Source organism: Apus apus, chromosome 24 (genome assembly GCF_020740795.1).
Source record: "Apus apus isolate bApuApu2 chromosome 24, bApuApu2.pri.cur, whole genome shotgun sequence".
Classification (NCBI taxonomy): domain Eukaryota; kingdom Metazoa; phylum Chordata; class Aves; order Apodiformes; family Apodidae; genus Apus; species Apus apus.
In genome coordinates, this window is record NC_067305.1 from 620,797 (window position 1) to 645,154 (window position 24,358).

A 24,358-nucleotide genomic window follows, 5' to 3' on the forward strand; every position below is an offset into this window, starting at 1 on the left:
TGTTCGTGTGTGTATATACATTGCATAGCTTTGTGTAGCAATGTGAAGGAAGGCTTAATTATACAGGAGGTACTCAAGTAGGAAGAGGAGTTCTTCTAGCCCTGGTAACATTCAAGTCAAGAGCTCAAAATTATCCTTATGTCATGTGAAATACTGGAATCAAAGGAGAGGGTTGGTCTCTTGACTCATACTGCTGCCTTCAGTGAGATCTAGAGCTCAGTGAATCTAGTGCTTTAGATTCAGCTGGAGCATCCCCTGTGTATGTTTTGTAAAATTAGCAGGTTTGGATACTGTAGTCAATACCAGAGGCACACATCAGTCATAAAACCATGCCCCTGATGTGCAAAAGATTCTGCTTGAAGTTTGGTTGCTGCATTTTGCTGTTACGCTCTTTATTTAGGTTTTACTGGAAGCAGGCTTACATTTTGACTTGGGGGGTTTTCTTATGACATTCCTTTTTAGAATATTTTCCAAATTAAAAGAAATAGAACTTGCAACTTTAACTCTTTTGAAGTAACAGTACTTACAGAAACAGTATTTACAGAAATAGTATTTACAGAAATTAATGTAGTCTCACCTGGTCTGGACTGTCTTTCAGGTACCTCCTGGTGGTAACAGGAGTCAATATGAAGAGATTGATATTCCTGTGGCTCTGCTCAGCTATACTGATATGTTAGATATTGGCAAGGTAAACTCAATACAAAATACACTTATTTGTATTATCTCATTTAAATGAGTCATTACTCAACAGTATTTAAAGTCCTTAAGAGCTTTGAATCTGTAGAGAGTTTATGAACACTGCATAATGAAGTTTTGAAAAAAAATTGCAGGTCTTTTGAGAGGTTATTTCTCATCTTCAGAATAAAATAAAAATGGAGCCTGGTGCTGGAAATAAATAACACAAATAGAAGAGCCAATAGATTGTTCTTAAATGTTTATCATTAGGCTTGATTCTGAGGTTGTTTAAGGAAAACTAAATAACTGGACCTTTGCTAAAGTGGCTTTTTGGAAGTTCTTCATAACTTCTATTTATCTCTACAGAGTTTTGGCAGCTCAGTGAAAGGGGCAATGTATGCACCAAATGAGCCTGTGCTGGACTATAACATGGTGATCATATTTGTCATGGCTGTGGGGACTGTTGCAATTGGAGGCTACTGGGCAGGAAGCAGAGATGTGAAAAAGTGAGTAACTAGAATGTAGTATGTTGGGTTTTTGATATTTTTCACAAAAAAAAAAAAAACACAACAAAAAATTGGTATTTGTCTAAAGAACTCATGACATCTCTGCTAATGAGGTTCAGAGACTCTATAACCAAAAGGGTAAAATGCTGATGTGATGTTTGAAAGCCCCTGAGCCTTTTATTGGCTTTGTCATTGTATGAAATTATTTGAGTAGAATTTGCATCTAAAGTGTTTTAGTATTTTGTCTTGGCCAAAAAAAAAAAAACAAAAACAACCAAAAGCTTTGAAAAGCTCAGAAGGAAAATTAGATAGTAATAGGCTTTTGCAACAATTCACCATCAAAATATTTTGTAAATAAAAATTGGTTTTACTTGTGTAGTGCAAACCAAACGGATCAGATGGCTAGATTGTACTATGTTTACTATTCATCTTTTATTGAAATTTTATTGTTACTTTTTCCAGTAAATGCAGTTGAGGAGAGGAAGTTGTGCTACATGTCTTTCTAACATTTACTTTGTATACACATTCTGACTTTAGGATTTCTTGTGAAGTCAGCAAATTATTCTGTGGTAGTTTTCAGGATTCTGTTGAATTCTTGGTGAATGAAAAATAATACTCTTGATAAATTAATGCAACAGTTACTGGTTTATGCATTGTGTGGTTTCTGATGTTCATCCATCCATGTAAAATGTGAAGGTCCACTTACTTGAATGGAAACCAATGCAAGCTTTGGTGTCCTGTCATGTTTTCTAACCCCACGTGATACTTGGTAAAGATTCAGTGCCCTTTGATATTTTGTTGCAGAAGGAACAGACTGATTATTGCCATGTTACTCTTTCAGGCGGTACATGAAGCATAAACGTGATGATGGGGCAGAGAAACATGATGATGAAACAGTTGATGTGACTCCAATAATGATCTGTGTATTTGTAGTGATGTGCTGCTCAATGCTGGTCCTCCTTTATTTCTTCTATGACCACTTAGGTACTCTTAAATTTGTATTTTTATTGATATATCTTCATTATCACAAGGCTGCCATAGTTTAAAGAAGGTCTTAACCATGAAAATCATAATGTAGTGGCTGTCTTCTGCTGTGTTTCTTCATCCCAATATGATTTAAAACCCTACAAGATTAGGTTGGATCATAAAGCTTCTTTGAAATGTTAAAGCCTGTTCAGTAGACATAGTCAATGTCTTGCACCTTTCAAAGGTGTTCTCAAATCTATACTTTTCTTTCTGTTATTATCCAATTTGAATATAAGTTCTGGGTTCCAAGATCAATGTTTTTATCTTTATAAAGATGCTAAGTTTTTAGTGATCACTTATCAAATTGATTGATAAAAGAATATGAGAGCCTAATGTACTGAAACTTCCATCCTCCTGTTTCTGAGGATGTTAAAAAAGATGCATCTCATCTGTGTTAATGCATTTTGCTACTGAGTGATTTAATGCTCCTGTATGATCATAATGAGAAGATAAACACTTCACCATAAATTGCCTTTTAGGCTTATGATTCAATGACTGAATTTAAGATTCAGAGATCACAGAGATTTTGATTTGTTGAAGTAACTATTGCATAAAGTACACCTGAGTAAAATGAGCTAGAATTAGACACTTAAAGAGCATAAATCCAATTAACAATCATATAAAGCCTCTGAATTTAACTTTCACTGATGAAATGTAAGCCTTACTTCTCATTCAGGCTTTCTGATGGTCACTTCAAAGAAAGCATCTCTTGCCTTGTCCTACTTGGACTCACTCCTTTTTCTTTCTTAGTCTATGTTATCATAGGAATCTTCTGCCTGGCTGCCTCGATTGGTCTTTACAGTTGTTTGTCTCCCTTTGTAAGAAGATTCCCCTTGGGAAAGTGTAGGTATGTGGCAACTTCCAGGTTTGTAATAGGCAAAATTAAATGTTTAACGTTTGGGTAGATGTGAGGGTTTCATACTTCAAAATGTTTATAAAGGAGGAGGGTAACTACACAGACAACTGTAGCTTTGCTGTGTTTCATTTTCAGAATCCCAGACAACAACTTGCCTTATTTTCACAAGCGTCCGCAGGTCCGGATGTTGCTGTTGGCAATATTTTGTATCTCTGTCAGTGCAATCTGGGGAGTCTTCAGAAATGAAGATCAGTAAGTGTATCTTTTACTTTCTGTGCTAGAAATAATAGAATCATAGAATCTGCTGAGTTGGAAGGGACCCATCAGGATCATCGAGTCCAACTCCTGTCCCTGTGTAGGGCACCCCAAGAATCACACCATGTGCCTGGGAGCATCATCCACAGGGTTCTTCAACTCAGGCAGGCTTGGTGCTGTGACCACTGCCCTGGGGAGCTGGTTACAGCGCTCAAGCACCCTCTGGGTGAAAAACCTTCTCCTGATATCCAACCTAAACCTCCCCTAATTCAGCTTCCTGTAATATGTACATATGTAATATGCTTTATAGCAGAAGTCACTGACATCCGTAGAAGCCTAAACTTATCCTGAATTTAGGAGTAACAGGAAAGAAACTAGAGACTTGGGCAGAACTTAGTTGTTCCATATGTTCTACATCTTTGTTTTGTTGGTTTAAGTTACAGAAAACTGTATCATGTTAAGCTTTAATTTCTCTGAGTTCCCCTTTATATTCTGATCTCTTTGGTTTAAAAGACAGCTTTTCAGAAGTGGCATGGAAAGTTGGACCAAGCTGTCTAACTTGTTTCTTCAGGTGAGATGGTCTGCATGTGCATTTGTTCAGAGACAATAAATGCTGTGAAGATTGTCAGATCTTTAGTTTCTCGGAAGTCTGGTATGAGTAAATAATTCTGTATGTTCAGTATTGCTGCAGTTCCTAATCATAGCATGCTCTTACCACTTTCGTTAGAGTTTTTGTTGGGTTTTGGTGGGGTTTTTTGCCCTTTACCTCACTCCCAAATGCTCCAGGTTCCCCATATATACATGATGTGTTCTTGATTCCTCTGAGGGATTCTGTGTTAGAACTGAAATGCTGTCCTGTGTTTCTGCTGGTGGTACCAAAGATACCTTGTTTGTTCCTGGAATGCCTGTTAACTGCCTTTCTGGGAGACATTTCTGTGTTAAGGCTGTGGATAATTCACTGACAGAAGTCATAAATCAAGGAAAAATCAACTCTGAAACACCTTTTAGAGAAATAAGTGTCAAACTGAGAAATACAGAAGTACTATAGATCTATTCCAACTTGAGATATTTAGGACTAGGAAATCCATTTTCTGCCTCAAGCTGGAGTGGACCTGAGTGTCTGCTGCACAAAGCTCCATCAGCAAGTTCTCAGGTATTGATCACAATAGCTTAATCTCCCATCTGCATCTAGTATTGATTTTAGGTAAACCTTAGTTTTCCGTATCTCATATCCTATTTCTCTTTGATTGTAGCAATCAAGAGTAAACTGGGGAGTCTTGGTCCTTCTGTACCTAACAGTTGTAGGCTTCTCTCAGCACACAAGATTGTACACATACACAGAGGCCAAAGGACCACTGACGTCATTCAGCCACTTTTCAATCCACCTCACTGTCTGCTCATCCAGCCTATACTTCATCATCTTTTCTATGAGGATCTTTGGGAGATTCTCAGTGGAAAGCCTTGGAAAGCCTTATTGAAGTCTTGGTAGGCAGTATCCTCACTGTTCTTCCCTCAGCTACGAAACCAGTCCTATCACTATAGAAGGTTATCAGTTTGAGCAAGTACAACTTCCCATTTGTGAATCCATGCTGATAACAATGTTGATTTCAAGCAAGTACTTTTAATGAAGTTTTTTGTTCCAAGCAGGTCCTTAATGGGGTGGTCTTTTCCTCAGTTCCTTCAGTGGCAAGGAAAGCTGAAAGGATTAGGAAAACACAGCTGATTAATGAGTGGCTTAGAGGCTGGTGCCATCAGATGAACTTTGGGATTTTCAATCATGGAGATGTTTACAAGGCACGGGGTCTGCTAGCAAAAAATAGTGTGTAACTATCAACAAGGGGGAGAAGGATTCTTTGCCAAGAGTCAATGGGGCTCATTGAGAGGGCTTTAAACTAGGATTGAAGGGGGTGGGGGATAAAACCAGGCCCACTAGAAATGAGCCTGGAGGTAACAAGAGGACAAGAGTTACCAGGGCTCATCCAGAGGGAAGTCAAGAACAACAAGAAAGGCTTGTTCAAGTACATAGGAGGTAAAAGGAAGACCAGAGGAAATGTGGACCCACTGCTGAATGAAGTGGGTGCCCTGGTGATGGAGGATGTGGAGAAGGTGGAGTTACTGAATGCCTTCTTTGCCTCAGTCTTTAATGCTAAGGCTGACCCTCAGGATTCCCAAACCTTCCAGACCACAGAAGAAGTCAGGAGTGGTGAAGATTTCACCTTGATTGAAGAAGATTGTGTTAAAGATCAGTTAAAGAAACTGGACATCTACAAATCCATGGGCCCTGATAGGATGCACCCGTGTGTGCTGAGGGAGCTGGCAGAAGTCATCACTACATCACTCCCCATCATCTTTGAAAAGTTCTGGAGAATGGGAGAGGTGCCTGAGGTCTGGAGGAAGGCCAATGTCACTCCAGTCTTCAAGAAGGACAAGAAACAAGATCTGGGTACAGACCAGTCAGCCTCACCTCCATCCCTGGAAAGATGATGGAGCAGCTCATTCTGGGTGTCATCTCTAAGCACATGGAAGAAGAGAAGGTTATCAGGAGTAGCCAGCATGGATTTACCCAGGGGAAATCATGTCTGTCTGATCTGATAGCCTTCTATGATGGTGTGACAGAATGGATAGATGCAGGGAGAACAGTGCATGTGTCTTCCTTGAATTCAGCAAGGCTTTTGACACTGTCTCCCATAACATCCTTCTGGATAAGCTCAGAAAGTGTGAGAAGAGTGGACAGTGAGATGGATCAAGAACTGGTGAAACAATAGAGCCCAGAGGGTTGTGATCAATGGTGCGGAGTCCACTTGGAGACCTGTGACTAGTGGTATTCCCCAGGGATCAGCACTGGGCCCAGTCTTATTCAATATCTTCATCAGTGACCTGGATGAGGGGATGGAGTGTGTCTTCAGCAAGTTTGCTGATGATGCGAAGCTGGGAGGGTTGGCTGATCCACCTGAAGGCTGGGCAGCGAGATCTAGACAGACTGGAGAGCTGGGCAAAGATGAACCACATGAGGTTCAACAAGAAGTGTAAAGTATTGCACCTGGGGAGAAAAAGCACCGTGTACCAGTATAGATTAGGGGTTGACCTGCTAGAAAGCAGCCCCGTGGAGAAGGACCTTGGGGATGGTGGAGACGGCACCAAGTGACAACACGGGAAATTCCACCTTGACATGAGGAGAAACTTCTTTGCTGTGAGAGTCATGAAGCCCTGGGACAGGCTGTGGAGTCTCCTTCTTTGGAGGCTTCCAAGACCCATCTGGACATGTTCCTGTGTGATCTGCCCTGGGTGCTCCTGCTGTGATGATCTTCAGAGGTCCCTTCCAAGCCCTGTGATTCTATGATAAAGCTTGGTGTGGCTTTCCTACTGTTTCCTTCAAAAATGTCTCTCCTCTTCCTTTAGGTGGGCCTGGGTTCTGCAAGATGCTTTAGGAATCGCTTTCTGTCTCTACATGTTGAAAACAATTCGCCTGCCTACATTTAAGGTATGAAAGTTCAACAGATATGAAAAAAGGATGTTTGCCTCTTGGTAGCTGAAGTGAGGAGCCAGTTATGATGGAGAACATGGGCTTGGAAATGCAATATGTAGCTTGAAAAAGAGTGTTGCAATGAGTATAATGTAGACCAGTACGTGGCCTGTGATTGTTACGCATGGTGTTTGGTAACTTCTGTAGAGTATGGACTACTAGTAAATCACACACTCACTTATGGAGGTTTTTTTGGGAATTATTTTTGTTTTTTTTCCAAATTTGATCCACGCTTGTTGCATCATTCTGGTGTTTTTTCAAATCTTTCAGATTTTACACAATAAAGAATTTTAGGCACTAACATGTAATTTTCTGTCTAAAAATTACTTTATTTCTATGGTGCATGCAAGACCCAGTTCCTCCATGTAAAATATTTAGGAATTAAACCTTCCTTTAGTCCTTGTTAGCTTTTGCCTTGACTAGTCTTAAGTTGCTAATTATTAATTCTTTGCTGTTTACTAATGCATAGTTTGTAAATACCAAGTATTTTGTCTCTTCCTTCAGGGTTGTACGTTGCTCCTCCTGGTTCTTTTTGTGTATGATGTGTTCTTTGTATTTATCACACCTTTTCTAACAAAGGTAAGTGAAAAATTCGCAGAGCAAAGTGGAATGACCTGTTACTCCATGTGTTTGTAAGTGATGCCGGACCTGCTGAATAAAATGCTAATTTACAATTCTCTTGTTTTTGTCTTTTAGACTGGGGAGAGTATAATGGTGGAGGTGGCTGCAGGCCCATCTGATTCTGCCACTCATGAAAAGGTACTGTAGGTAGTATGAAAATATGACTCTAATTTCCAGCTGTTACACTTTCATCTTCTCTGAAATGCAGACCACAAAGCTGAAGTGAAGATGCCAGGCTGAAAAGAGTTTCATGTGAAAATAAACACTCATGAGCTCTCACAGACTTATTGGTTCATCTCCACAGCTTTGGTCTTCCTTTATCTTGCTTTAGAAGGGGTTCAGTATAAGGAAGCTGGTTAGCTCAGCTTCACAAGAAATGCAACCACATTTGTAAACAGAACTTATTGCTAACGAAGCACATCAGTTTTTACCTAAAGAGATAAAACTTGTGTGTTCAATTTGTCTCTTGACCCTCTTCCTCTGTTTTGATAATTGCTTCATGAAAAGCAGAGGCTGTAGGCAAAGGAGAGACACAAACTGGAGAAAGAAATAATTCTGTTCAGTGGTGCTGTGATGTTTGGCAGCAGCCAGCTGTGTGCATGGAGCTGTACAAAATGATGTGGCTGATTTTGGGAGGAAAGTGTGTGAGTTACAGGGGAGAGAGAGAAATCTAGTATGCAAAACAAGAAATGAATCTGTAGGAAAACTGGTTTTGACAATTTAAGGACGTTGGGTCTCTTCAGCAGTAAATGTAATACTGGCACACAGGAAAATAGTAAAGAAAAGTTTGCAGGATGAACTACAAGTGGATCAATCCATTGAATTCATATTAATGTCTTTAGCTTCTTAGGTTCTTGCCTTTTGTACCCCATAAGTACCCCTTTAGTTTCAGTTTTATAGAGTGATGGAAAGGCTTAAGATGAAAGGAACCTTTTAAAGGTCATCTGCTGCAACCCCCCTGCAGGGAGCAGGGACATCTTCAACTAGACCAGGTTGCTCAGAGCCCTTTCCAGCCTGAACCTGGGCCAGTGTTTCACTACCTTAATTATAAAAAAATTTCTTCCTTATATCTTGTCTAACCTAAATCTACCCTCTTTTGGTTGAAAAACCATCACCCCTTGTCCTCTCAACAGACCCTGCTAAAGAGGTTTGTCCCATCTTTCTTATAGGTGTCCTTTAAGTATTGAAAGGCCACAGTAAGGTCTCCCCAGAGCCTTCTCTTCCCCAGGCTGAACAACCCTAACTCTCTCAGCCTGTCTTCATAGAAGAGCTGCTCCAGCCCTTGGATCAGTTTTGTGGTCTCCTCTGGATCCACCCAACATCTCTTGTACCGAGGACCCCAGAGCTGCACCCAGCCCTGCAGGGGGGTCTCAGCAGGGTGGAGCAGAGGGGGACAATCCCCTCCCTTGACCTGCTGGCCACGCGGCTGGAGATGCAGCCCAGGACACAGTTGGCTTTCTGGGCTGCAAGCACACGTTGCCAGCTCATGTCCAGCTTTTCACCCACCAGTGCCCCCAAGTCCTTCTCCACAGGGCTGCTCTCAATCCCCTCATCTCCGACCTCTATTGATACCAGGAGTTGTCCCCACTCAGGTGCAGGACCTTGCACTTGGCCTTGTTGAACCTCTTGAGGTTCATATGGGCCCCTATGCACAAAATTAATAGTATGAAACAATAATTACAATATAAATAGATAAAATTATTCTGGCACTAACAGAAAAAAATAAAGTTCTATATTAAAGAGAATATGTGATTGCAATGAATCTTACTGTACTCTACCTCAGCATTGCAAATTATTTAATAAGTAGGAACACTTTGGGAAAAAAAGTCTTTGAAGTTATTTGAAAAATCACTTTTAAAAAGTATTAAAGTCCTTCCTGTTTTGAGACTTCTATTGCAAAGCATAGAATGAAATATAAATGGGATTTTTAATGAACGTGCCAGATGACCTGATTTTTTTCTGTTCTGCAGTTAAAGCAGAGTTGATACCCCATTCATATGAGGCTAAAATTAATATATGAGATGTCTGTCATGCAGACTTGTCTTGGCTATGTGTTTTAGAAATAATTCCATCACTACTATCTTAAATACATTTTGTTAGTTGACAGTAATATTGATAGAATATTTTAAACAAGGATCTTAAATGTAAAAAAGGTACATTTGCTCTATAGGGAGTCTGCAGTTTCAGTGCAACAGGAACAAGTGGTAGGTGCTGTCAGTATGTAGAGAAAACAGCTTTTCATCACGCATGTCTCTCTCATTCCAAGCTCCCAATGGTCCTGAAAGTGCCACGGCTGAACTCCTCACCACTGGCTCTGTGTGACAGGCCTTTTTCTCTCCTAGGATTTGGAGACATTTTAGTTCCAGGTATTTCTTCTTCAGCATGTTTTTACTTGTTGTACTGTCATATTAGTTTATTCCTCTTGTACTTCTGCTTCAAGGGGGAAGTTTGATTTGACTTCTGTAAACCTCATAAATTTTTAAGTGTATTTTTTCTGTTCACAGAATCATAGAATGTCAGGGGTTAGAAGGGACCTTCGAAGATTATTGAGTCCAACCCCCCTGCCAGAGCAGGACTAAATACTAGGGCAGGTCACTCAGAAAGGCATCCAGATGGGGCTTGAAAGTCACCAGAGAAGGAGACTCCACAACCTCTCTGGGCAGCCTGTCCCAGGGCTCTGTCACCCTCACAGGAAAGAAGTTCTTCCTCATCTTGAGGAGGAACTTCCTGGGCTCCCGTTTGAATCCATTGCCCCTCGTCGTGTCCCAGGGCACAAGTGACAAGAGGTTGTCCTGCCTTCTTGACCCCCAGCCCTCATGTATTTAGGGACATTAATTAGATCCCTCCTCAGTCTCCTCTCCAGACTGAACAGCCACAGGTCTCTCAGCCTTTCCTCCTCAGGCAGGTATTCCAGTCCCTTCATCATCCTCATAGCCTCCCTTGGACTCTCCCCAGTAGATCCCTGTCCCTCTGGAACTGGGGAGCCCAGAACTGGACACAACACTCCAAGTGAGGTCTCACTAAAGCCGAGTAGAGGCCCTTTTTTCTGCACTATTTGCTTTTTCCATAAGATAGTAAATGCAAAATAATCTTACAGTTCAGTTTCCCATTAAGTGATGTCAAGAAATATAGAGAAATCTCAAGAGTTGATTTAGCAACTGATTTTATAGTATAAAACATCTCTCTTGGAGTGCATCTGTTGTTCTGGGCTTGTGTGAGCTGTGCAGCCTCCTGACATGTGCTGTCATAGTGCTGAAACAGCAGGGTGCCCAAGTAAGTGTTGAAAAGAACTCCTAGATAATTTTATGGTTTTGTGTATCTTAACACATGAATGGGTTGAAATCAGCTTGTAATTGTTCTTTCCTTTGCTAGGCTTGCTGGTGGCCTATTGCCACAGGTTTGATATTCAGGTGCAGTCCTCCAGAGTCTATTTTGTAGCCTGCACTATAGGTACGTATAACAGTGACACCTGAACACAACACCTACAGGAGCTGCTCCCTTTAAAAGCACACCATCCATCTCACAGAATCATAGAATTGTCAAGGTTGGAAAAGACCTTCAAGATCAAGTCCAACTATCCACCCTACAACCCCTAACTACTAAACCATCTTATGAAACACCATGCCTACCCCTTTTTTGAACACCTCCAGGGATGGTGCCCCCACCACCTCCCTGGGCAGCCTGTTCCAAGGCCTCACCACTCTTTCTGTGAAGGTGTTTTTCCCAATATCCAGCCTGAACCTCCCCTGGTGCAACTTGACCCCATTTCCTCTTGTCCTATCACTGGTCACCAGGGAGAAGAGCCCAACACCCACCTCACCACAACCTCCTCTCAGGCAGCTGTAGAGAGCCGTGAGGTCTCCCCTCAGCCTCCTCTTCTCCAGGCTGAACAGCCCCAGCTCCCTCAGCCTATCCTTATAAGACCTGTTCTCCAGACCCACAATCAGCCTAGTTGCCCTTCTCTGCCCCCTCTTCAGCACCTCCATGTGCTTCCTCTCCTGTGGTGCCCATACCTGCACACAGGGCTGAAGGTGCAGCCTCACCAAGGCCGAGCAGAGGGGCAGGATCACCTCCCTGGTGCTGCTGGTCACACTGTTCCTGCTGCAGGCCAGGATGGTGTTGGCCTTCTTGGCCACCTGGGCACAAGCTGGCTCATGTTCAGCTGCTGTCAGTCAGCACCCCCAGGTCCTTTTCTGCTGGGCAGCTTCCAGCCACTCCTCCCCAAGGTTGTAGTGCTGCAATATTGCTCATATTACATAATTCAGGGTTTTTATTCTTCTCCTTTTATTATGAAAGAAGTACTTTAGCAAAGTACTTTCCCTCACCAAGTTACCTGATGTCATTTTTCTGAGCTGTTTTGTCTGCCACATGTAAGGGGAGCTTCTGATTACCACAGTTTGTCCTACACTATCTTTATACATGCTGAGCTACTCATTCTGGTTTAGTGATTCATTAATCTTTGAATTTATTACATATGAGAATTCAGATTCAGGGGTATCTTCCCTTGTCTTTGCTCTTCACATCTTGTATATTCCAAAAATCCGTGACCTGTGATGCAAATAAGTGGTTCTAACACCACTACATTAGTTTTCTTTAGTTTTTTAATTCAGAGTTCCATGCCATGAACTTAGGCTACTAATTAATAGGATCTTACCAATTTCTGTTGGATTTGTTACAAAGTATTTAATCTAGCAAACACTTAGGATGCTTGCAGTCAATGTCATGAAAACTTTTTATTACAAACTGCTTTAGAAATTCTATCTTCTTGGACACTTACATCAGGGCTAGAGAGATGTTTTTATATCAATGTACCAAGTCTTAAATAATGTCCTTGCTTATATACTTAAATGAAACTTTAAATGAAAATAAAACTTACCTGGTACTTTTAAAACACATTTACAGAAATGGGTAGAAAAATGTTGTATTGAGAAAGAGCAGCAGTGTAGAATATGGCAGCAATGGCAACTGACTACATACAGAGCTGTGTTAGTAGGAGTCAGCAGTATGAGAGAAGTGATTATTCCACTTAATTTGGTAGTTGAGACTTTTAACCAGCATCCCTGATGCACGTAGACATTGACATAATCTAGTCCATCCAGTGGAAGCCATCAGTAGTGCTGAGGGCTGCAGCACAAGGCTTCAAAAGAAGAGATGGCAGAGAGGAGATCCTGTTCCTGTCTGCAGTTACCTGATGTGAGGGTGCTGAGAAGACAGAGACAGACTTTTCTTACAGGTGCACAGGGATAAGGTGTGAGGCAATGGACTGAAGTCACAAGATAAAATATTTCAAGTAGATAAGAAACTGACTATTCAGGTAATGTGCCCTGAAAAAAAGTCTTTAAGAACTGTAAAATTTACTGAGTATTCTAATAATATAATAACTTAGGTTGACCCTTAATGTCATTGAGTCCACACATAAATGTAACACTACCAAGTCTACCACTAAACCATGACTCTCTGCACCACATATACATATCTTCAGGGATGGTGACCCAGCCACTGCCCTGGGCAGCCTGTGCCAGGGCCTGACAACCCCTTTCAGTGAAGAACTTGTTCCTAATATCCAATCTAAACCTCCCTGGCACAACTTAAGGCAGTTTCCTCTGGTTCTTTTTCCTTGGCAGAAGAGACTAACCCCCCTCTCACTCCAGCCTCCTGTTCTCCAGACTAAATAACTCCAGTTCCCTCAGCTGCTCCTCATAAGACTTCTGCTCCAGACTCTTCACCAGCTTGATTGTTTTTCCTTGGATATACTCCAGCACCTCAATATCTTTCTTCCTCTGGTTCCTGAATAAAAATCAGTTGGACTTAGCTTCATTGTTCAGAAAATGTAATTGAAAATAATTACAATATGGGATCCCAGCTGCTTATGTTCTGCTTAATATTTTTTGCAGAATATATGCAGAAGTTAAATCAAAAGTGAGAGCAAACAAGCCAGCTGAATGTTACCATTTGTTGATGTTTTTTCAGTGGTGTTGTAGGACAGTAAGAAACAGCCAAAGCCAAGCCAAACGAAGAAGCACATGTTATAAAGGTCAAAATAATTGTCTGTATCATAAATACAATACTGGAAACAATGTTTCAGCTGTTTATTTTGCTTTTCTCAAAGTGCTTAAGGTAAAGATTTAATTGCGCAGTGTGGACTGGGCTGATCACACTACTTTCACAATGTGTTAAGACTGTGGTATCTCTGTTAATTAAAGCATTATTCCAGGTGTACATAATGTATATACTGCTCGTATCTAAAGAGGCCTGAAAAAATTCTGAAGATTTAATATTACTTGAGAAAAGTAAATTTTAATATTGCTTGAAAAAAGTAAGGTTTAGTATGACTTGAAAAAAATTCCTGTTAGAAAGCTTATCTAACTAATTGAGTTGTTCTTGAGCAGAGCTGTATCTGAAGAACTGGGTTTTACTGGTTTTGTTTTCTTCCAGCCTATGGCATAGGCCTTCTTGTGACCTTTGTTGCCTTGGCACTGATGCAGATGGGCCAACCTGCTCTCCTCTACCTGGTGCCCTGTACTCTTCTCACCAGCTTTGCTGTGGCTCTTTGGAGAAAGGAGCTTGCAATGTTCTGGACGGGCAGCGGCTTTGCGGTGAATACCAGTTTGATATGAGTGTCTTCAAGAAATACTAATGTTATAAAAACCTAACTAGAATTAAAGTTGAGTAAAATATTGCAGTATTATCAACCAAAAAGCAAAGGTTTTTGTTTTGTTTGAATGCTTGCTTTTTTACATGCCTTTTTGCCTCACTAAGTTGTTTTTTAGTGTTTATGGACACTTAAATTGGCTTGTGAAAAGTAAAGTAGACCTTCTCTGTCCTTGATTCTACCATCATGTTACTGGTTTGATCTCTGTTGAACGTACTGATGGTAGTAGTAGTAAAATATTAAATATTATATAAAATATGTTTTAATAATGTTATATGAAATATTTTCTTAAAATAATTCTTAAAATATATTTTCATAGCCTACTGCTTATAGAAAACTAATTAACACTTTGTTTCACTGGGATACAAGTGAAATTAATTTGATTCCAAAAAGAATAATTTCTATTGTGATACATGATTATAGTTCTTGAATAATTACTTAAAGGGCAAGTCTATCAAGCTAGAGGTTCCTCCCAGTGAGTTTTACTTTCTTGTTACACTGTTTTTGATAATCTTCATACCTTTCCTCTGAGGAACTGAATTTAATTGTTGAAAAAAGATTTTAGATCATCTGAAATGTGATGGCAAAGTTGCCAGTTGCTGTACGTTAGTACGATAGTAAAGGTGAGCAAAAACTGAGAAGGACAAAGTGCCAAAGTGCTGTTTGTTGCTTTGTGATCAGCAGAGCACATCTGAAATCAGCAGGGAACAACTGGGCAGAACACAATTAAACATGTTTATGGAAGATAATTCCGCTTGTGTACTATAAAACTCCAGGACAGGTTAACTGTGTGCATGTGTCCAGTTCTGGAGAATGGTAATGGAGATGATGTATCTTTAATCTTCGTCTTGTATAACCATCACTTCTGATAACTGGACATGTAATTCTTGCTGATTGTTGCCTTCATTTGGTTACCTTCCTTTTACAGAAAGACCTACCTCAGCCTCCCTTGGTGATAGCTCCTGTCAACAGCCCTGAGCTTCCCAAAGATAGCAATGTACCAGCCTCCCAGCAAGACACAGAGCAAACAACCAGTCCCACCCTCCACATGAAGGAGCTGCATGGCCCCACCTCAGCTGCAGAGGAGCTGGCTGATACTGACACAAAGACGGACCAGGCAGAAATCTCTGTTGCACAGAGTGAGGAACCAGTTGGTCAGAATAAAGATGACCCTGAAAGCAAATGCTTACGTGCAGAGCAAAAACAGCTGGAATGAATGATAATAAGAACTCCTTTATTTTCCCTCACAAACATATCCATTTAAAACCAGTATGTATTTAGGACTGGTTTAGTAGTGTTTGCATTCATTGAGGAACCTCACTGGGAGTCTGATCATCAAATCCAACAAGGAATGTTCTGCTTCCAGCTTCGGTACAGCCACACACTTAAACATCTTCATGAAATATGGTGCTCTACAAAGGTTCTGATGGATTTCAATGATCATTTATTAGTGAATGCCTTTGACTGTTCCATTTTCATTATACCAGGGTAGTATTAAGAGTCTTTATTTACACAGTACTCTGTACTTGTGTGACTGTTTTGCTGCTTCAGCGTAGTGTAGGTTAACAGGAAGGCAAAGCATTGAACAAGTCTGCTGCAATGCTTGAGAGAACCATGCCAGTTATTTTAGCACTTTCCCTTTTCTAACCTTTTACTCTACTTTTTCCTACTTGTCGTAGCCATTGATACAAGGGAATGCTTTAGTAGAAACTGACATTCAGGAAATGCAGAGAATGGTCAAATTACCAGACTCTGAAGGAATTTTTGCTACCATGGTGCATTAAATGCATCTCTTAACTTTGTTTTTACTTCCAGGTACCTGGGTTGGCTTCTAGTTTAGTTTAAAAAGCAGGATGAAAGGAGCTATAGGAAGCTGTCCAAGCACCTGTATGAGGTCTGGGGGCTGTCTCTGAAAATAGTTTGTCACAGAACACTGTCTGCAAGCAGAAGCATATTAAGAATGTTTAATGCTTTAGAAATAAAATACAAGCCAAGTATGTAAGAAAATAGGTAGTAGAATTATACAAAGATTAAATAGGCAGTATTTTCATTGGGGAAATGTTAAAGCAAAGCAGTAAAAGTTCATATGTTTGGGATTTTGAGCTTCTACTTTTAATTTCTTAAGGAATATAATTTCAATTTCTAATTTTGAAGAAAATAATCTGGTGTTTTCATTCCCAAGGGAGCATGTATGGTGCTATAGTCAGTTGTGATTTAAAGCTGCTTGCTTCTCAGTATCCAATCAGCTGCCTCATTCACGTTTTGTCTTTGTCTCAAGAGAAGCCAAAGCATGGCCTGTCAGGTTCTGGAATGAGGATGTGATCTAGCCTATTAGTTTGCACCTCTTGCTACATGACATTGTGAAATACTAAATTTGTAAATTTAAAACGTTTTGGGGTGCAGCTGGTCTTACTTTCAATTCACTGGTCTTTGACTTCCTGAAATTGTGCATTTTCCTGTGTAATATGATTGAGTCTTTTATGCATCAACTTTAGTATACATAGAAGAATTATGTGATTTCCCTATTATTTATTCCACTTAAGAACATTTGACTTTATCAAAAGTGTCTGTTCTATGCTCAAATTGCAGTCCCAAAAAGCCTCAAACACTTCACGTTAAAACTGAAATGGGAAATGGAAGTATTCTATGATTCTAGAATATTATTCCAAATGACATAAAAGAAGTATTTTTCAGAGTACTTGAGAGCCAAGAATGTCATTTACAGAAGTACAATAACAACACGACCAGAGGCAATGCCTTTAAATTAAGAGTCTCCAGTTGGCATGTTGAGTTGGATTCTGAAGAGCTATCTTTTAATGTCTGTCCGTTAAGTTTCAGCCATTGTCTTTTTGACTAGTCTTCCAAAAGTTTCTTTTTTTAAGATAACTTCTGTTTTTATCTGTTTCCCAATGGGTGGACAGTATTCTTTCTCTAGAATGTAAAGACTTGCTGTAAAACCACACTGTGGCTTCAGCAGTTTCTGCTTAAAGCCTCAAACCCTCTCTGATAAATTGATTTAATGCTGAGTTTCTTGAAAGGCTTCTGGAGTCCAAAGCCTTGCACTACATTTAGTTTATGAATCACCCTAATGGAAGGTAGCAGCACTAAAGACATCTGTGTTTCAATCTCCTCTTTAATGGACTATGTCACTTTTGCCAGTAGTAATCTGAACCAATTATTACTAATAAAGAGCAACAGAGACATTTTACTGAACATTTCAGCCAGCTGGATTATGCCTTAATTTAAGCCATTGTATAAGTATGTATATTAAATTAAGAAAACAACCTTGTGTTTAAATAATGAACTTAACAAATAGCAAAAAAAGAGACTGACTCGAAGTTCTGTGATTTTTGGCCTTGATTTTCTTTCAGTCATAATGTTATTTGGAATAACCTTTTTATATACTTAAAAGCCAGGTAGCTTTCTGATGATGAAGCATTAAGTTTTATCATCTACTTGAAAGTGTATTTTAACATTTGTTCTCCTATGTTGTGGGCTAGGAAACAGTTCCTTTCTGAAATTGTCTATAACAATTAAAATGAAAGAATTCATAACACTTCAGTTGCAGGCATTTAACAGCTGCTTTGTTCACGTTGCACGTTGGAGCACGTGCTCACCTTATGTTTTTGGGGGTGTTTTCCTTCTGTTTTTAAGGGGGGGTTGTTTTGCTTTTGTTTTTTCAAACTACAAACTCAATGTGGAAAAAAACCAATAGCTCCTCAATGCAATATCTGCAGTTAAAGTATGTGAAGTGGCAGTTACATACTTTGACTGTTCCAGTACTGTACCAATAGGTGACCCTGCTGCATCAGTTTGGCTGCGACTGTTCAGACCCTGATCCTGGGCAGCTCAGTTCCTTCCATCAGAAACCAAGGCTGTGAGGGGTTTTTTTGTCTTTCAAAAACCTCTCTGACCAGCTTAATGTAAAAATGTTGTATAGGAAAATGTGAAGAATGTTCAGTGTAGCTGAATCTGGTTTTATTTATGATTGCAGGGAAACCTCCCCCACTAAGCTGGAGTTAAAATGCTCAGAGTAATGGAAGTCATATTGATGTTGAAAGCAACGTTGATGCACTTCTTGTTTACATCTTTCTCATCCTAAGCCTTTACCTAACTATCTAAAAATATAATAAGGACTGGTTTTGAAAACTTGTATGAGTTCAGGGAAAGCACTTGTTTTAGTAAAAAAATGCAAAAAAACTTAAACAACAAGAAGCTCCACACACAAAAAAAAAATTATTAAAAATCATAACTTTCCTGGGTCTGAAATTACTGAATCAGTGTCTGGTTTTGACTGTGTGGGTTGCACAAATGCAGCTGAAGGTAGAATACAACCTCAAAGACTAAGGGCGACAAGTAAAGGAGAATTATCCCAAACCTGCTTTTAATTGGAGGGATTCTTTTTTCTTGTCACAAATGAAGAGCCTTTTAAATGAAATCTATAAAGAAGAAACAGAAACCACTCTGGTTTTACCAGTGGCAGTAAAAGAGCGCATATATAAAAATAATTCTTGTGAAAATGTTTAATGTGTTCTATAAACTTGGAGAGAAGTCAGAAAATCTGTAGCCCAGCTATTTTCCAATAAGCTTAGACATGTCTAGTACACAAAGCTTCACTTAAAAAACTGTTGGATTCACTTGTTTTTTTCCTTTTTTTCCCAATGTTTTTAACCTTCTATGTGATGGCTTGATCTCAGATTATCAGTTAAGCTTCTTCAGAAGTTGCTCTTTTCCTACAGCAGCTCCTCAGGACATCTTTTGTTGATGCCTTGCAAGTCTGGATAACATTTTTTAGATTGGCACATTTCCATGTTTCAGATTTGGGGGTTGCATCCACGATTCCTTGCTCAGACTGAGAACATATCAAGGCTATGACAGCAGTGCCTGACGACTTCTAAGTTTGCTGGGAAATAGCACTGGCTGGGGAGCCAGAGAGAAACTAGGTAGGAAACACTACTGAAATAACACAATTTTGAGCTTTAAGAAGAATGTGGCTGCATTTGTTAATAAATTAATACAATTTGGGAGATGCTATGTTCTCTAGGATCTGATGGGCAGCAGAATGCTTAGAGAATTTAAAGGTAGTTTTCTACTTAACCACAAACCGTGTTCTCCTGTAGGTTCTTCCTTTGAAAGCTCTTTGAAAACACAACACTTGGGTCCATATCTGTGCTTGGTGTCTCCTGGATATCTCACCCTACTCTTTGTAGAATTTTCCTGGCTAGACAGAACAAACAAACAAACAAACAACCCCTCTATTGGGTGTTTGGTAACAGTGTTGCCGTGAAGGAGATGAAGCTACTTTAGTGCAAGATCTTGCAGTTTTGTTTTTGTCTCTCTCTTTAGCCCCATGGTTGGGTAGTAGAATCTTTGTCTGGGTTGCATCTTCAGAATAATGAGGACTTAGAGAGTCCAGAAAACAGCAGCAGCAAGAAAAGAATAATCTTTAGTGTGGTTTCCCAGCTGGCTGGCAGAGCATGAAGCACAGAGTAGCACTAAGAAGCTTCTTGGCTTTTGAGTTCAGGCTCCGGGCCAGTGGTGCTAGGAAGGATGGAAGAGGAAAAGGAAAAAGCCAAGGTGGCTCAGAAAGCATGAGGAGACACTGCAAAAAAATTAGCAATGGAAGAGTTTACTCCAGAGAGGTCCAAAACTACTACTCCAAAGAGAAGACCTAAGGGCCTGTATGATAAATATCCAAAAATGTGAACTGCGGCTGCAAACGGGAAAAACAAAGCCATTATTTTTTTCAAGAAGAGATGGCATCAGAATCCATCAATAGACTTACACTGCAGGAAGGGAATTTTGGAGCTGGTGGGAAGCATGTGAAGCCCCTGTCTGGCAGGGCTATTTCCAGTGCATGCAATTGCTGAGCTCATCTTGTTCTGAGAGTAAAGAATTTGCAAGAGCCCGGTTCTGCCTGTTGCATTAGGAACCAGCACACAAGCCCTGACCCACTTCAGTCCAGGTGTGGTCTGAGGGTTGGGCTTTCAAGAAGCCCTTGGATGATGCTCTCAGGAACATGGTGTGATTCTTGGGGTGCCCTACACAGGGACAGGAGTTGGATGATGGTCCTGATGGGTCCCTTCCAACTCAGCAGATTCTATGATTCTATAATTCAATGACATCACAGCATGAACTTTATCATGGAGCAGTTTATATCCTAGGCCTGCTGGGATGGAGCTCTGCAACCATTCTGACTGACCATTCAGATTCTGTATTACAAAGATTTTTGGGTTTGTTTCACTAATTCAAAAGATGATAAATTCTCTGGGAAGAAGCCACATCGAAGTACATGTTAAACAGATGCCGTGTTCTTTCTACAGAGATAAGAAGTCTTTGGGGGTTTTTGTTTGTTTTGTGTTTTTTCTTTACCGTATGTTTAATTTGTTGAATTGCTTTTAATGTTTCTGGCACCCTTGGAACACTTCTGGAACAGGACAGCCTTGGGTACTACCAGGAGCTTTCTTTGGCAATGGCCCAAGAGAAATGTCTCTTCATGGATCCTCTGTATCTTCTGCATTTATCAGTTATGTGGGCTTCTGTAAGTGTTTCACTTTGGCCTTTTCTTTGTCCAGTTTCACAGGTAAATATTCAAATTATGTGGAGTAAAGATGAAGTTTTGCCATCTGTTAATTAGCACCAGATGATAAATACTGTGCTTCAGTTGGCTTTTCTTGGATTGGGAACTAGTCTTCTGTGCACAGTCATCTATTATTTCAAGAACCAGTAGAAGACTTAACTTTGTATGATGGAGTAACTCATTTTTGGTGCTGAGCTGTTGGGAATATTGTAACTCTTGGTCCTGTTGTTGATCTGCTGGTAGGAAAGGGTTACATGTACACATGCTATGGGTATAATTTGGAGCCACTTACCTTAGCTGAAGTCAGCATTACAGTTTATCAAGCTTTTTAAATTAGTTTCTTGAACATTATGATGCAAGTTTAGCCCCACACAGGAAACTTCATCTGGGTATTTGTCTCTGGGAAATCTTTGAGATGATCTGTGGGCTAGAAATGTTTGGTTAAGAACTTACTGCTGAACTACACACTGTATGTTGTGACCTTCTTTTGGGTATTTAATGTGAATATTGTTTAGCTGATAATATGGAGAGACATGGTCTCAAAGTGAAGAAGCTCCTATAGTTCCTAAAGTAATATTAGTTACTTCAGTTGGTAGGGTGCCCTGTAGGAGGAGATAAACAACACCTAATGGTCAAGTTCCAGTACTGAAATCATTATGCTGTTTATGAACAGCAATCATTCACTCTGTGCTGTGGTGCAGTGGTGCTTCCAGGAGAGCAGCCATTCATTGTTGGATTGGACACAAGATGAGGGGGACCTCATGGCAGCTACTGCTTCCTCATTAGGGAAGGAGGAGGAGGAGGAGCTGACCTCTTCTCTCTGGTGACGAACGACAGAACCCAAGGGAATGGTGGGAAGATGTGCAGGAGGAGGTTTAGGTTGGACATTAGGAAGAGATTCTTCACCCAGAGGGTGGTGGAGCACTGGAATGGGCTCCCCGGGGAAGCAGTAACAGCTCCAAGCCTGAAAGTTTTCAAGAAACATTTGGACAACACCCTTCAGGGACATGGTGTGAACTTTGGGGTTGTCCTCTTCTGGGGCGGGAGTTGGACTTGGTGATCCAGGCTGTCCAAGGAGGTGCTTGAGCCACCATCCCTGGAGACATCTAAAAAGACAGATGTGGTGCCAGGGGACAGGGTTTAGTGGTGGATGCGGCAGAGTTAGGGTAGTGGTTGGACTCGATGATCTTGAAGGTCTTTTCCAAACAGAGTGATACTGTCATAGCTGATACTGTGTCCAATACAATAACCTTTTCCTTAAGCCAGAAGTCTGTAAAGGATAGACGTAACTCCTTTTCATCTTAAAGGTTTATCTCTAAGTCAGACAAATACCATAAACCTGCCAGTTCACCACTGTGGATCCAAGCTTTAAATGGTTGGGCTTGTAGGAAGCTGGAGATGTCTGGGAGGAGCACAATCCTTGACACACATTTTCCACAGCATGAAACCCGTAATTTTGGGATTTTTTTATTCTGCTCTGACTGAAGTTTTTCAAGTTCACGTTGAATAAAAACTTCAAAACAGCAGCTCAGGTTTGGTTTGAGAGAACATCCCCCAGTGGGGCAGTTCACTCTGGTTTCAGTCAGAAGCTGTTTTTTTCATTGGTCACAAATGAAGGTGTCAGGGATGTTACCACAGACTCTGAGGTGACAACCAGGCTGTGTGGGGAGAGAGCCTCATTTCTCTCTAATTGCCAGTTATGGCAATGGGCTGTGTGTGCTGGCATGAACAACTATTGCCTGTTGGTCTTCAGCTCATGGAATCATAGAATGGTTTCAGTTGGAAGGGGCCTTAAAGATCATCTAGATCCACCCCCCCATGTGCATGGGCAGGGACATGTCCCACTAGACCAGGTTGCTCAAGGCCCATCCAACCTTCCCTTGAAGACCTCCAGGGAGGGGGCAATGTTTTGTTGCTTGTCCTCTCCAACAACCTTTAGATTCTCAAGCTTCCATAGAGCCAGCACAGGTGTTGGGAGAGGAAAAAGAAATCTCCATTTCAGAGCACACTCCCAGTGCTGTCCAAAAAAGTGTGTAACTGGGGATCAGTCACCATAGCCCAGCACGATGTGTTGCATTCATCACCAGGGGGTCACATTTTAACACTGAAAATTAATCTTTTTCATCCTAGAAGTCACTGACTTCTAGTCCGTGATTATTATTATTCTAGTTGGGGGGCGTGGCTGGACTTGATGATCTTCGAAGGTCCCTTCCAACCCTGACATTCTGTGAGTCTGTGATTCTGTGACAGTAACTCCGCTCCTTTCAGCCTGACAACTGAAAGCAAAACAGTATTATTTAAAGAAAAATGCAACTGACATCCCTGCCCATGTGTTTTTATTAGCCAACTCAGTATTTTTAACCATGTTCCTTCCATTTCTCTATCCAGCCCAGTACTGGAGGAGCTGGGGCTCTAGTAACATCCCAGCAACGTGCAGGTCCCATTTGAATGATGCTTTTACTTTACTAAAAGTGAATTAGTGGTGCTTTGTGCATGGATCAGATGGGAGGCTGGAGATGAAAATTTGGAGCAGTATAAAGAGGATTTATAAGATGAGAGTAAGATGCCTGTTTGTTTCATGCTAGTTTCTTGGCTGCTTGATTGTAGCTGCTTTTAGTGAGAAAGTTTATTCTTGGGGGGTAACATTATAAGTAGAACAGTTTTAAATGTCTGATGTCTTTGTGGAAGGACTTTGTAATAATGTTCTAATAACAGTATATAGGCTAGTGTTAGAAGAGTGCAAACTCTAAAGGTTTTTAAGTTTAGCACTTGTCAATGCATACATTTAACTCTGCGAATGCACATGAGGAATAAACTTCTTAAGCTCATTTCATACTGTGCTGAAAGAAGGAGTTTCTTGTGATCCAAAACCCATTATGTATTTTGCTGTTTTAAGATCTTCTGTGCAGTTTGGCCCCTTAATTAAAAACAAACAAAATAAACCACCAAAACAGAACATCCAGACTAGTTGTCCTGTGCAGGAAGGCAGGTGGGAAAACTCCTGGTTCAATTATTTTTCCTACACAAGAGCTAATACTATAAAATGAACTGTGGAGATGAAGTGCATGTGTAAAGAGGGGGGCATTTAGATCGCTGTCCACATGTAGTCAGTCATCAACAGCTCCATCAGGGATGCTGGGAAAATTAGTATCCTTCCCTAGTTCCCTGAATTTTAGCTTCCATCTCATTTACCTTGTCAGGTTTTTTAATTACATACACTGTGCATATTATTTTAATAGTTTTAGGTCAGTGGATTGTTGAATTGTAGACCTCCTTGTGTGAAGAGGTTTCACTCTCACACAGGCTGTAGGTGCAATATTTGAAAGGTGATAACTTGCAAAATAGCTGCATGGTATCTACAAAAATAGATAATAAGTAATTTTATTCCTTTTATCCATCAGTATCTCGTATCTATGCTACAAGTAAGATGATTTTTTTGTTATTGTTTACAAGTAATAACATGTCACCTTATTAATATCCTGTGCTGACAATAGGATAGAGCCACTGGGAAGGCCAAGAGAAAAAGCAATGTCATTTCCAAGTAGTAAAAGACATTTTTGGTGAACATTTCTGGTTTTCCAAAACTGTATCTCTTATTGTTATACATGCCTCAGATTTGTAGTTCAGTCTGGGTGGGTTCTTTCCTCCCTATTATCTATACAGC

The 24,358-nt window shown here is 40.4% G+C and overlaps 1 protein-coding gene across 3 annotated transcripts in view; it reads left to right on the forward strand.

The window, feature by feature from the left end:
- SPPL2B (signal peptide peptidase like 2B) overlaps window positions 1-18,383 on the forward strand; it is a 31,643-nt gene extending 13,260 nt beyond the window's left edge. Inside the window, exons 4-15 of one of the 3 annotated variants that reach the window (XM_051639887.1) lie at window positions 599-688; window positions 1,042-1,181; window positions 2,023-2,165; window positions 2,958-3,054; window positions 3,199-3,315; window positions 6,718-6,799; window positions 7,346-7,420; window positions 7,538-7,600; window positions 9,729-9,828; window positions 10,835-10,912; window positions 13,898-14,058; window positions 15,043-18,383. In XM_051639887.1, the coding sequence (XP_051495847.1) occupies window positions 599-688; window positions 1,042-1,181; window positions 2,023-2,165; window positions 2,958-3,054; window positions 3,199-3,315; window positions 6,718-6,799; window positions 7,346-7,420; window positions 7,538-7,600; window positions 9,729-9,828; window positions 10,835-10,912; window positions 13,898-14,058; window positions 15,043-15,330 (1,434 nt within the window). In that variant the 3' untranslated portion in view covers window positions 15,331-18,383. Of the gene's footprint in view, window positions 1-598; window positions 689-1,041; window positions 1,182-2,022; window positions 2,166-2,957; window positions 3,055-3,198; window positions 3,316-6,717; window positions 6,800-7,345; window positions 7,421-7,537; window positions 7,601-9,728; window positions 9,829-10,834; window positions 10,913-13,897; window positions 14,127-15,042 lie in introns of all 3 variants that reach the window. The other 2 variants (XM_051639890.1, XM_051639888.1) reach the window with 2 other exon arrangements.
- Window positions 18,384-24,358: the final 5,975 nt, after the last annotated feature.